The 15,249-nt window shown below is 34.7% G+C and overlaps 1 protein-coding gene across 2 annotated transcripts in view; it reads right to left on the bottom strand.

Annotated features, from left to right (window-relative positions):
* The window catches only part of Fam185a (family with sequence similarity 185 member A), a 49,817-nt gene that overhangs the window by 17,653 nt on the left and 16,915 nt on the right, over window positions 1–15,249 (bottom strand). For both annotated transcript variants that reach the window (XM_078040186.1, XM_005319477.5), the window contains exons 5-6: window positions 8,278–8,319; window positions 1,001–1,096 (exon numbers count right to left, since the gene is read on the bottom strand). In XM_078040186.1, the coding sequence (XP_077896312.1) occupies window positions 1,001–1,096; window positions 8,278–8,319 (138 nt within the window). The remainder of the gene's footprint in view (window positions 1–1,000; window positions 1,097–8,277; window positions 8,320–15,249) is intronic.

Below are 15,249 nucleotides of genomic sequence, written 5' to 3'. Positions count from 1 at the left end.
AGTTGAATGAAAACTTGAACAAACCTGGCAGAGAAATTACTAATAGCAAGAAAACAGTCTCTAGAGAAATACTTTTCTTGTTATACCATTAGTCCTGTTCAAATCAATATACAAGAGCTCTTAGACTTTAATTTTTTAATATAGCTCTTAACTTTTTCTGTACCAAAGCCACTTTGGCCCCTGTTGCCGAGCCACTTGTCACCATGTCCACACAAGTCATTTGTCACTGTGCATATGTGTATGCGTGTGCACACAGACACACATAAAATGATAATTAGCTTTCATGTGAATAAAAAGTATACCATTTTAATGAAAAACTTGATCTCTTAAAATAAGTGACTTATAGGTATAAGAAATTAAATTATGTAGAGAGGAACATCATATATCTTGATACTTGAAGAAACTCATTTAATGGCTTTACAGGATCTTCCTGGTAAGATTTATTTCAGGGTCACACTTTGCAAACTGTTTCTCTATAGTGATAGCCTGAGTGGGTCTTCATACAGGCTGGTAGGAAAGCTTTTAATATATGAGAGCATTTTCCCTCCAAAGAATATTCTAAACAAAGTGTAATTCCAACATCTTGGGAGGCTGAGGCAGGAGGATCACGAGTTCAAAGCCAGCCTCAGCAAAAAAGCAAGGCATTGAGCAGCTCAGTGAGACCCTGTCTCTAAATAAAATACAAAATAGGGCCCCAGTACCTTCCCCCACAAGAAAATGGAAAGACCCACACAGTAATACTAAAAATTTTACAATAAACAGTCAAAATATTACATATTTTGTCCTACAAGTAGGAAAGACAATCTTCATAGTCGTCTGTCCCCAGATTTATAAAGATTATTGGTTTTGAGAGCTAGAAGACAGGCATTTAAGATGCTATCAGAAGAAAGTTTCCTGAAGTCACTCTGCCAATATAGGTAATATGACCATCAGTTTCCTCAGTGTTCCATAAAACCTAAATTTATACCACATATCAATATAAATGATCCAGTTGGCTAACCTTTGTGAGATTTCAATTCCACCTTCCCCAGCTGGCTGACATAGACATCGATGGCACCCTGATGAGTTGAGGCTCTTAGACATCCTGAGGATGAGTCTGAGGAAGAAAAAACTCTACGTGTAGTTATTGTTATAATAATAAGTTTACAGTAAATGGTATAAACTTGAAATAAAAGACTGCTTTGATGTTAGAAGTTAAGAATCTTATAAGATTTTATATTTTCCTCATAACAATGCCATCATTTTCATAAAAATGTAAATAGTATCAGAAATCCAGAAGTCTATATCCAGACAATAACAAAATATATCTATAGTAACCTCAATAATTTATCTCTAGACATTTACTCTATAACTTCTCAGAGGAAGGACAGAATGTAAACAATGGATCCTTGACAGCCAAGATCATTAAACATCATTAGTCTATTTCATTTATTATCATATTGATATATTTAGTAAACTTGCAGAATTTGCCAAGAATTCTACTTCAAATAGAGTCACATGTAAGCAGTAATAAAGTAAATGAAATCAAAATCTCTCACAATTCCCTTTTTATCAAATCTGTGGTACTAAAAAGTGCTCCTAATAGTAAAAACTTATGACATGCCTGGCATGGAAGGTTTGAGGCAGGAGGATTGCAAGTTCAAAGACAGCCTCAACAACTTGAGTAAGGCCCTAAGCAACTCAGTGAGACCCTATCTCTAAATAAAATACAAAATATGGCTCGGGATGTGGCTCAGTGGTTGAGTACCTGAGTTCAATGTCTAGTACCGAGAAAAAAAAAAAAAGCTTATGACACATAAGGTTTACTACATTTCTTAGCGTGACACAAAGGTATGGGGGATCACTAAAGAGTAAAGCTTATTTTTATCTAATATTTCTTTCCAAGTTTCTGGAATTTAATATATATCTTTAAGTCAGAGTAAGAAAATAATATATAAGCTAGTTCTGATAATTCTTTTTTTAAAAAAATTGTTCTAATTAGTTTTACATGACAACAGAATGCATTTCGATTCATTGTACACAAATGGGGTACAACTTTTCATTTCTCTGGTTGTACACGATAGAGTCGCACCATTTGTGCAATCATACATGTACCTAGGGTAATGATGTCTGTCTCATTCCACCATCTTTCCTGCCCCATGCCCCCTCTCCACTCCACCCTCCCCTTTGCCCAATCCAGAGTTCCTCCATTCTTCCCATGCCCTCCTCCCCCATGATGGATCAGCATCCACTTAGCAGAGAAAACATTCGGCCTTTGTTTTTTTGGGATTGGCTTACTTTGCTTAGCATGAAGCATCTCCAACTCCATTCAATTACTTGCAAATGCCATAATTTTATTCTCTTTTAATGCTGAGTAATATTCCATTGTGTATCTATACCATAGTTTCTTTATCCATTCATTTATTGGAAGGCATCTAGGTTGCTTCCATAGTTTAGCTATTGTGAAATGAGCTGCTATAAATATTGATGTGGGTGCATCACTATATTATACTGATTTTAAGTACTTTGCGGATAGAGGAGTGGGATAGCTGGGTCAAATGGTGGTTCCATTCTGAGTTTTCTAAGGAATCTCCATACTCAAATTTCTCTGTGTTGTCAATGACTCCATTTTCAATCAGCCAATATTTTAGTTCAAGGGGAACTGACAGAGTCAGAGATGAAGTAAAAGAATGACCTGAAGACTTCAATCAATGCAATTGGCTCCTCCTTCCTCCTCTTTTCCCACAGCAACTGAGCCTTAATATTCTATTTGACTGTCCTGAGAAGGCCATAGCATATTCTTTTTGGATAAGCCTATTTTAAAAGCACATTTCATCAGGAATTCTTATTACTTTAAAGTTGAAGCAAAGTAGGGAGCGTGGGGAAAATTTTGTTGAAAAATGCACTTTTTATAAAATGTGGAGAGAAAACATTTGTGTATCCACAAAGGAGTCAAGGTTTTTCTTTATAAAATTTTAAGTGACTCCAAACAAAAATAGTAACTTTGGAATAAACTGTTCAAAATCTAGCACCAAGATCATTTATTATAATTTGCCTCCATTTATTATACCAAAATTGCCCTTTATCAGACACAATTTATTAAGTTTTCAAATGTCAAAAGTAAACACTAACATTACAAAATGAACTGCTAGATCAAGAACATAAAATAGCCAGACAAAGGTGCATATCTCACTGCTTTGATAATACCAACAGAAACTCCAGTAAGAGATTTTACTCTTACTGCATCATAAAAGAAGCCAAGTAAAAATACATTATGGTTTTTTTAAAAAAAGTAGACTACACAATGTGTATATTATCCTAAGCTGAACAAGCATTAGTTTGATTTTTCTTGCTTCCTTTGTGGTGGGGGGGAGGGGAGCCACAAGATTTTTATGTGGTTCATAAACAACACTTTTCCATCTTTCCCCTTTATCCCAAATGAGAAATAAACAACTAAATTACATCCTAAGTCACAAAGTAATTATATCTTTATGTTATCAGTCTTGAATTCTGATAATGGCTTACCCCCCTGGAGGCTGTCAAAAAATAAATTAAAACTCTAGATGTGTTTTGAAAAGAGAAAGCAAAAATGACATTTAAAGATTACACAGAAAAATAACCTCTATTTCTCTTGTTTACAATACAAATCTCTGTAATTAAAATTAATTATTAAGAGTAAAATTAAGGTTTACTCTACAGAATTTCTTTTGAAATTCATACAGTGGAGAAGTTGTATAGATCTTGGAGAAAACCTTAAGGGAAATATGCAGTGAACAGAAATTGCTAGTTTGGACACTAGTAGGAAAAAGTAGCCTCCCACAGAAAAGTATCTATTATTATAATTCTGGGCAAAGACCTTGTGGGTCTGATAGAGACCATCAAGTTTTCCTGGAAAATTATATATACAAAAGGAACATACTGATGTCAACTACCAGCTTAACATTAGACATACCAAAGAAACAGATATTTGTAATATATATTTTATTAACAGAAGAAAAATAGCAATTATGCTTGAAAGGCTAAAGCACTAAATTTTGCTGTTTTCCTTCAGCTTACTGAAGAACTCTCTCAAAATTCCTCCAGCATGTTCAAAGAGTTCTTAATTTTTATAATTTTACATGAAGCTTCAAAATATAAAAGAACAACCAAAATATAGTCCCTGATTTCTGCAACCTGATTCATACATTTAGAAATCTATACTAATTGTAAGGACAAGAAACAACCTTTATATACAGGCCATAGGGGTTGTAAAGGCAAAATTTAAGTTTTTTAAATTGACCTCCTCTCCAGGTATTCTATATCAGGAAGGGAGCAAATAGGAGGCTGAGTAATGAGAGGCACATAAAATACACACACACACACACACACACACACACACAAATGGTAACTGAGTGAGGTGACAGATGTTAACAATTTGATTGTGGTAATCATTTAACTATATATATGTATCAAATCATCACATTATATATTTTAAATATACACAGATTGGTCAGTTATGCCTCACTAAAGATGAAAAAAGTTTTTAAAAAATTATATTGTAGGGGGCTGGGGTTGTGGTTCAGTGGGAGCATACTTTGCCTAGTATGCATCAGGCACTGGGTTTGATTCTCAGCACCACAAACAAATAAATAAAATAAAAGTCCATTAACAACTACAAAATATTTTTAAAAATTACATTGTAATGTGGTTAGCTCAGTGATTGTAACATAGGCACTAAATAATGTGCACAGATTTTTTTTAGAAAAAAATCAGTGTATTAAGTCATATAAATAGACTAAAGGAGAAAAAATACATGATCCCTTTAATAAATATGAAAAAAATTTATTTGACAAAATTCAACACCCATTCATGATAAAGGAAAGGGAAAATAATCTTATACTGGGAATAAATAAAGGATAACTTTCTTAAAATCTGGTAAAATTTTTTAAAAGTCTATAACTGACAATTAATAATAAAATATTGAATGCTTTCCCCCAATATAGGGATAAGGATTCACAACAAGAACAAAGAATCCAACTCTTACTACCACTATTCAACATTGTACTAGAAGGTCCTAGCTAACCTGATAGGGCAAGAAAAAGAAATAAAAGAATTACATATTGGAAAGAAAGAGATACAACTATTTTTGTTTATAGGCAAAATGATTGTTTATATAGAAAAGTAATCTATATTCTAGAAAGCCACTTAATGGGTGAATTTAGTTAGCAAGGTCACAAGGTACAAGGTCCATGTATTAAAAATCAGTTGTATTTTCATATACTAGCAGCAGATGATTAGAAAAACAAAAAATGTTTAAATTCTATTTATAATAATATCAAAAACAAATTTAACAAAAGGTGTGCTAGATCTCTGCACTAAAAGTTATAAAACAATGCTGAGAAAAACTAAAGAATATATAAATAAATGGAGAGTTATACCATTTTCAAGAATGGGAAGACTCAATGTTAATGAGGATCAGTTCTCTCCAAAATGATCTACAGATTCAGTGATTTAGTACAATCATAATCAGAATTGGAATTTTTTTTTTGTAGAAACTGACTGGAAAATCATAGAATCTACAACATCCAAATAACAAGTTTGAAAGACTTCAATTACCTGATTTAGAGACTTCCTATTTTAAAGCTACAGTAATAAGGTATTGTAGCACCAGCCTAGGGCTCAACAAATAAATCAATGACTTAGGAATGAGAGATCAGGAATAGGTCCACACATATACAGTCTTTTGATTTTAGACCAAAATGCCGAGAAAGGAAGTTTTTTTCAACAAATGGTGATGTAACATCTAGCTATCTGTGTAGGAAAAAAAAAAACAAAAACCAAAAACCTTGACTCCTAACTCACATTAAACACAAAAATTATAAATGTATCAAGGTAAAAGCTATAAATTTAAAGCTGCTATAAGAAAACAGGAGAATATTTTCACACTTGAAGGTAGACAAAGATTTCTTAGAATGAATAAAAATAACTGGTAAATTAGACTTCATTAAAATTCAAATATTCTCATCAAAATATACCATTAAGAAAATTAAGCCTCTCAGGAGACTGAGGCAGGAGGAAAGCAGGTTCAAAGCCAGACTCAGCAACTTAGTGAGACCTGTCTCAAAAAAATAAAATAAAAAGGGCTTGGTTTTTGGCTTAGTGGTTAAGCACCCCTGGGTTCAGTCCCCTGTACAGAAGGGAAGAGAAGGGAAGGGAAGGGAAAGAGGAAGAGAAAAGAAGGAAGGGAGGGAAGAAGGAAAGAAAGCAGGAAGAAAGGAAGGAGGGAAAGAAGGAAAATCTGGTCACAGTGGTGCAGGTCTGTAATCCCCAAAACTTGGGGATACTGATACAGGAGGATTGTAAATTCAAGACCAGCCTGGGTAACTTAGCAAGACTCTGTGTCAAAAATGAAAAGGGCTGGAGATGTAGCACCCCTGGGTTCAAACCCCAATACCAAAACTAAATAAATGAAGTTTAAAAAGAGAGAGAAAATGAACAGGCAAGTCACAAACTAAGAGAAAATATTAACAAAACAGTAGTTGTACTTGGCATTTATAAAGAACTACTACAACTCAATAATAAGGCAAATAAGCAAAGAGATATGAATAAAAACTTCACAGAGGAAGATACACTAATGACTAATAGTGTCTGCAAAAGTGCTGATCATCAAAAGTCATTAGGGATATGAAATTAATACCAGAGATATTAATACCACTATATGTACCTCAGAATGGGTACAATTTTAAATAATGACAATAATAAATGTTGGTGAGGATATGGAGCAACTAGACTTCTCATGCACTTTTTTTTTTTTTTTTTTTTTGGTCAGAGGTACCGGGGATTGAACTCAAGGGTACTTGACCACTGAGCCACACCCCCAGCCCTATTTGTATTTTATTTAGAGACAGGGTCCCATTGAGTTGCTTAGTGCCTTGCTGTTGCAGAGGCTGGTTTTGAACTCATGATCCTCCAGTCTCAGCCTCCCAAGCTGCTAGGATTACAGGTATGCGCCACCATGCCCAGCCCAAGTACTTTTCATAAGACTGTAAAATGGAACTTTGGAAAATGTTCAAGTTATTTATCAAATCACAAAATTAAACATATACAGAACTATTCAACCCATCCATTCCATTCCTAAGTATTTACCTAAGTAGAAGGATCTCTCTCTCTCCATAAAATGACTACTGTGAGAATGTTCACTGCAGCTTTATTGACAGTTGCCAAAAGTTAAAAACAGCCCAACTGTCCACCCACCAGGAGAATGAATCAACAAACTGTATTTTAGTGGTCTGCTTTCACTTCTACCCACTCTGGTACATTATAAAATACCAGCTAGGTATTTTTTTAAAAAAATTATTTTTTAGTTTTTGGTGGACACATCTTTATTTTATTTTTATGAGGTGCTGAGGATGGATCCCAGTGCCTCATGCATGCTAATGAGCCCCAGCCCCAACCCCTAGGTGGCCCCTTTTAAGTGCAAATTAGATCAGTCCTGTACTAACAGCCTGTTGTAACTCCTGTAATGAACTCCTGACTCTTATCAAGTCTACAATGTTCTAAGGTCTAGTCTTTCTTACTTCATCTTCTTCCTCTGTCCCACAAGTCCTTCCTTTACACCTCAAAAATGATAAACTCATTCCATTTTTGAGGCTTTCACTTGCTATTCCTCTAGGTGGGTGTTCTGTATCCAGAATATTACAAGACTCTTTTCCATTATTGTGGCCTTAGCTAAAACAACCCTTCCCCAAACTCTTCCTGATTGTCCAAGTGAAGTAGCTTTCTTTTCCCCCAAGTAATCTCTATCCCATTATGGTTTTTTACTTATTTATTGCACTTATCCTGATCTGAAACTACCTTTTGTTATTTACATTCTTATTATCTTTCTTCCTACCACTCAGAAAAGGTATGGTATCTGGCACAGAGACTGTGTCTTGTTAACCAACATACATACCAGTACCTAAAAGAATTCCTGACACATGGCAGGCACTCATAAACACATGTTGTCTAATTAGTTAACAGCACACTCAGGGTTGTCTTCCAATGATAACACAATGTGGGGCCCAGCTATGTAATTTATCTTTCTTTTAAGACTTAATGTAGATATTTGAAGAACTCAAAGAATTTGTATTATATTACTTAATACTAAGTTTAAGTAATTCTCTTTGAGTGGACAAGGTCCTGCTAGGTTTGCCTGTATTTGACTTACATATAAGGATTATGTCAGGTTCATGAGCTAAACTGTAGACTTTAATAAAGCATGAAAAATACATCTAGTTTAAGAAGCAGGCAAAATTTATCAACTAGCATCTCAGAACATACCTATGGTGATGTTACCCGTCTCACTTTGTATTATTATATTACCTAAAAGAGAAAAAGAAAAAAAGAATTTTATTAGGGACAATCTAGAAAAAAATTATGTTATATGGAATCCTAAAACATAGTGAAAAATCTACAATGCTATTTGATAACACTGTTATTTTTGTTGGCAATTTTCCTTAATATTGCAGATCCAGATTTAGTTATAGTTCTGAAATATCTAGCTTTAAGCATCTATGCAAATCTTTTGCCCCCACTCTCAACCCTTAAGCTTTTATAGAATAACTATAAAACAAACCACCACACTTCCTGACAACATGGAGAAAAATTGTATTTCTAAAGCCTATAAATAAAAGATTACTCAAATGTGTTCACTACAAATTTTCATCCTAAACAAGTAACACTAAAATATCATATGGAAATAATAATTTTATTTATCAGGCCAGTTGCCACATCTGTTTGTTAGATTAAAGTAGTTTTGAGGCCAAGATTTGAAGTGGTTGGGATAGGAATAATGAATACATGGAGGCATAACTAACAAAAAAAAGCTTCAAAGCCTTCTTTCTTTCAATGAAAATACATTTTCCAGGATAAGTATAGAATACCACAACCATTCCTAGCCACTTTCCTCTAATACCAAAAATAGCAGGATTTTTCTTCATATGTGTGTACGTGTAAGTACTTCTGGAGTCAGAAGCTCAATTCCCTTAAGATGTAAGCAATAATATTACCTCTTCTAATATAATTCCAAAACTACATAAAAAAATAAATAATCTTGTCTCAGAATTAATTTAAAGTATTTCATTGCTTATGTTTTGTTAATACAAACACTTGTTGATATCTGGGGGAAAAACCAAAAAGGGCACTTGTTTCATGTACCTGACTGCAAAAATCTTTCCAGATTTCCAACATTCTATCATACTTCATGTGAGTATATGAACAGGGTTACCTTTGTTTAGGAATAAAAACATGATTTGTATGCATAAGTTCATAAAATATTTAAGACTCAGTAAGTTATAAGGCTTTGAAGATCTTGTTAAATGTGTTAAGTAAATATTACTTCATTGGTGTGTATACTCTCTTCCAATATTCAGACCTAATAAATATAGATTCATCATCACAGCAAAAGTGGGCAAAGATCATACTTTTAAGATGACTTCTAATCCCTGCCTCTGATATTCATGCTCTTGTATAATCACCAAGATTATACATGTAGGCTGGAACTTACTGATTTGCTTTTTAAAAAAGAGAATAGGGAAAAAGTGATGGGATGTCACTTCCAAGTTTAGGTAACAAGAAGATTCTGGCTTTTATTTTTCTAGTCCTCTCTTGATCTTATTGAAGCCAGGTATCATGTTGTCTCTGCCCTATGGAAGAAGTCCACTTGGCAAGGAAATCAAAGGGTCCCCTAACCAATAGGATCTGAACCGAATCCTGCCAACAACCACATGAACAAGCACAGAAGCAGATTCTCCCCTGGTTGAATATTCAAATGAGCTCAGAGCCCTAGCTGATGACTTGATTACAAACTTGTGAGAGATCTTGAGGTAAAGGACCCAGCTAAGTCCCATCAAAATTCCTGACCCACCCAATAAGACATGTTTGTTGTTTTCAATAGCTATATTTTAGGGTTATTTGCTACAGAAGACTAAGTAACTAGCACAAATGTTGATGCCTGAAATAGGGTCCTGTCATAATAAACCTAAGCTTGGCAGTAGGCAGGGGTTAAAAGAGCATGATAGAGAAATACTAACTTGCCCTGAGCAAGTTTAGTAGAAATCTAGTATGCTTCCCTTGAGGGTTCAAAAGGAGTGAGAAAAATGGGTTTGAAAATGGAAAGAGTATTCTTGCTAAGCAGTGTAGAAACTTAGCAACACTTGTCTTCTTTGGTAATATGGAAAGTACAGAATGTGCCTAATTAACTGAACGCTCTAGCTAAGAATATTTCTAAGCAAAGTCAAGTGTTGGAAGTGCTGTCTACATATTTTTCCTTGCTGCATACAGTAAAATGCAAGACAGAAACTAAAACTAAAGGAAGGACTGTTAAACCAAAAAGGACCTGGACTTCAAAACAATTTAGCCTCTCAAGATGGCAAAAGATACTAAAGTTAATAATGACTTGAAGTTGGAAGTTGGAATGGCTTCCAAACAAAATGTGAATCCAGGGTACTAGAACATGGCCTAAAAAGGAAGTGAAGGGTGATTGTAAAATTTTTTGCTAAGACCCCAGAAAGATCAATGATGGTATCTCATACTCCTGATATTTAAAATTTTAACTACTAATGAAGAACTATGATGTAGTTTATAGTCACTTATCTAGTAAGTCCACTCACCATTCATGAGGAAATGGAGCTTTATTGTCCTAAACTAGTCATCAATGAATGCAGTAAGAATGTACTATTTTTTTAATGGAAATATGGTCTTTCTCAAAAAGCCAATCATTAGGAGTTTTGATGATAGTAATAGGGTCTTAAGAAAATGATTCTTAGAACTAGAAAACACTCAAGAGCTTTGTAGTGTTGTGAACAACCAATAAAAAAAAAAGAACTAGAAAACAAAAAGTTTATAAAGAATGAAGACTGGTTCATATCATAGTGGAATCTATAGAGTTTCACACAATATCTCTCTTGAATACAGTTCTACTATGCAGTAAAAACACAGTGGAACAAAAAAAAAATAAGGAATGGGCTAGGGTTGTGACTTAGTGGAAGAGTGCTTGCTTAGCACATGTGAAGCACTGGGTTCGATCCTCAATACCATATAAAGAATAAATAAACAAGATAAAGTCATTATGTCCATTTACAACTAAAAAGATATAAAAAGAAATAAGAAATATTTGTAAATAAAGTTAAAAAAGAATATTCCAAAATATTTCGTGAATACTAAATAAAGCAGTAAATAAATAAATAAATAAATATATTTGCAAATCATACCAAATATTTAGAAAGTCTTTACCCTAAATAAATATTCCAAAGTCATCAGAATACACAAAATGAACTCTTGTCTCAAATATTTTGTGAGATGAGAATATTTAGAAGTATATAAATAAAAAATTGGTATTATTGGCAAAATTTCCTATATTTTAGTCACACCTATTTCACCTCCAATCACAGGAAATAATAAATCACCTGAGAGAAGTAAAACCTTCTTTCCAATAAAGAAGATACTACATTATCTGTAATAGCTATGTATGCTTACACTACTCTCAAGTTATACAACTTTTCCACAAATCCTAGTATTTGAGAAAATATGTATTTTTTTTTCTTACCTTGCAACCCTTAATTCTAGCATGATGGTGGTGGGGGGCGATAAGGAACAATCAATTTAAAAATAATGACAATGGTATATTTTTTTCAATTAAAAAAATATGATCATGGTTAAAACAGCACATATGCTCTTAACAATCCAAACAGAGCAATCAATATCTTTAAAGGTTAAAATCTTTTGGGGGTTGGGAGGACAGGGAGTGGGGAGACTTAAGGAAGCCTTACTATCTGCAAGCCACAATGCTAAATGCCAAGAATATGAGGACAAATAAAACATGATCCTTGATCTTGAGGAATTTATAATTAGGCAAAAATTTACAGGTCAATGAAAAGCCAGAGATAAGGTGAGGATGCTTCAGCTGGGGTTACTAAAAGATTACTTAATGAGATTTTTTAAAAAGCTTGGAAAGCATTTTCGGCAGAATATAAAAACAGCATGACTATGATCACTATGATAGAAGGCTCTGATCAAGTATAAAACAGCTTAAGAATGGTACAAGAAAAAGTGAGACTAATTCTGGAAGGTAAGGCATAGGGTCAGAAAAGGGAAGTCAGCAATCACTGAAGACAGTAGGAAAGGGTTTGAGTAAGAGAATGACATGTTTAATGTGTATTTCTAGTGAACTACTGTAGCTACACTGAGGAGAATGGATTTGAAGAAGGTAAGATTGGAGGCAAAATTACTGCTAGATTCAAAGCAAGAGACTAGAAGAATGTGAGACAGAATTCTGAGTAGAAATCAGAAGAAAAAGCATGGGAGAGATTGAAGAAATATTTAGATGAGTCATAAAACCTGCCTAAAAATTAGTGATTGATTAGATACAGGAGGTGAGAGAGAGGAATTTAGGATGACACAAATTTATAGCATGGGGATTTAGGTGCATGGTGATATCAAAACCCGCATATGGAAATAAAGAAGGAGGACACTTTATGGATGAGGTTGGGAGGCAGGAAAAGGAGGAAAAGAGAAATTGAGAATGTTGAGTTTGAGATGCCTGTGAAAATCCAAAGGGCTATGCCCATCAGACAGATGGCTATTTAAGATGAAAGGGCTAGAAATAAAGATTTGAATCATCAATGTGCAAGCACAGTTAAGACTCAAAAATGCATCTGATGCCAAATGTTAAGAAAAAACAATGGACACATATGAAATCCTAGAGAATACCACATCAAAGAGGTAGAAAGAAAAGGAATGTGTAGACATTTGCAAAAGAGCAATTTACCTATAAGGTAAGACAGACATGCCTATGCCCATTAAGTTTTGTGTGCTTCTCTCCTTCCTTCCTTCGAATCCATTACATATCTCATTACATATCTCACTCAGCCTCTGCAGGTAGATAAAGCCATTTGAAAACATTCTTTCTAAAGGCATATGGGCAGAAGAAATGTATGCACTTGTAGGCCTGGTTCCTGAAACTTCCTGCATGATTCTACTATGCACTCTCTTCATGGAAGTCTTGGCAGCCACTGTTAAGGTCTGTAAACAAGTCAAAATAACACCTGGTATTTTGCCAGGGGAATGTTAGAGTTCGTAAACAAGTCTGGATGGTGCCTGGCAAAATGCCAGAGAGAGTGGTTTGAGAAGTAACAAAAGTGAGCCATTAAGTGTGGAGATTCCTTATTGGTTGACTGATGTATCTAGTTTATGCTAATTAAGATAAGCTGTGCAAAATGTATAAATAGCTCTGTTGTCCTACAATAAACGGCTCCCATTCCTGCTGTATCAACATTCACAAGTTATTTGTCACCCCCCGGCTATTTTGCCCAGCCAGACCGGCTGTGGCAAGCCACAAACTAAAGATGGCAACATCACCTGTAGGGAAGGACCTGAGTCTCTGAGTGTCTCAAAGGGGCAGAGCTGAGGACAAATACTGATGGCAAATCAACATCCAACTGTGCTGAGAGATTAGAGGGAGCCCAGTAATGAGGAAAATGCTGATGATAAATAAATAAATACATTTTATGCTTTCCTCCTCTCATGGAAGCCTTAGAAGTCATACAATTAAGATAATAGGATTTTTTTTTTTTTTTTATGGAAGGAGTCTAGTTCCTGAATGCCACCATGGAACTCAGATTGAACACTAAGGAGCAATCAATCACATTTTCAAATGTCATAAGGTAATAATAAATGGTCCTAAATCTCAAGGAGATTACAACATAGAACACAGTGGAAGCAGTACCAGTGCTCCTATGTGTCTGCCTAGAGGAAATGTCTCTGGAGGTAGGAAGCCCTTGAAGTGATGATGGAATTTTTAGTGCAATCAAAAAGTTCACCATGGCCATGTGCCTACATTTGTTTGAATACTATTTAAGAACATCTCCTTAGAAAGTCAAGAAGCTAGGATCTAATCTTTGCTATTTTACTAATTAATTTATAGCAAAGGGTAAATAATTAGACATTTCTAAGTTTGTTTTTCTCATATGTAAACAGCCAATCGTCCATTAAATGAGCAAGGCTGGCTGATAGCACTCATTACATGTTTGCTTTCAAACAACCACCCATCCACCTACTGGCACAAGGGCTCCAAAATTATCTACTAAATAAGATCTACCAAGATGATAGTTATTGCATCATATTTGTATAAAAATGGCTTTTGAAAAATCTATATGTTGGATTTTTTCAGCTCAACCTGGAAAAAAATCAGTTTAAACTGTCCTTAGTAAAAGAAGCCAACAAAACTATATCCTGGGGGATGGGGTTGTGGCTCAGTGGCGGAGCGCTTGCCTAGCACATGTGAGGCACTGGGTTCAATCCTTAGCACCACATAAGAATAAATAAACAAAATAAAAATATTGTGTCCATTTATAACTAAAAAATATTTTTAAAAAATAATAAATCCTGAACAGGAAGGTCTTTAAATACATATATTCTCAGTTTGTTTTCTGCTTATCAAGATGTTTAGAAGTGGCAATATATTCTGTAAAAACAAGTTTTAAGATTCCATGCCAGCTTATTTAAATATAGCCAAATTTTTTGCCTAATTTGTGTTCTTTAACCACCAGCAATTAAAACAAAGAATTCACTGAAATATATATTCAGAGTTCCAGCTTGAGTAGAACCTTGGAAGACATCCCCCATCCCCAACCAAAACCCAAGAGCTGGAACACAGGGATTTACTTTCACCAGCCATGCCTCTAAATCTTCTCACCTACTAAGACAAGGGACTAAAAACCTTGCATGCTCCTCTGTATGCATCCCACCCCTGAATTCCAAACTTAAATAAATAGTATTTTCATAGAATCCCTCGGATAAGAATGAAAAGTGAGGTGACATGGAAGAGAGAGCAATAAATTTAGACTTGTCCGAAGGATGATTTAAAAAATAATTGAGGCCTAGGGTATGACTAAGAAATGACTTGTATATACTGAAAAAATAAAAAATAGAGTGAAGACCAAGGACTAGATGGAGAAAGCAAGGATGAACAACATGGAAGCTTTTCTAAGATTGCAACTGGATCACATTTTTCCTTCCCTTACTCCTGCTCACTTCTACACTAGTATTACAAAAGAGCTATGAGAAACAGTTAAATGATTGCTTTTCATTGAGGCAGGGTGACAATGGATGGCAATTGGAGATAAGGTGGGAGGTAGTATCCCAATGGGGACAGTAGTAACTGAGAAAACAAAAAAGGACATTCAATCCTTCCACTAGACTCTGAGTTCTTTGAGGACTCAGGTACCATCTCTTGCTCTATTTTCCATCCCTGGT

Source organism: Ictidomys tridecemlineatus, chromosome 2 (genome assembly GCF_052094955.1).
Source record: "Ictidomys tridecemlineatus isolate mIctTri1 chromosome 2, mIctTri1.hap1, whole genome shotgun sequence".
NCBI lineage: Eukaryota > Metazoa > Chordata > Mammalia > Rodentia > Sciuridae > Ictidomys > Ictidomys tridecemlineatus.
This window is presented reverse-complemented; position numbering and strand designations above follow the sequence as displayed.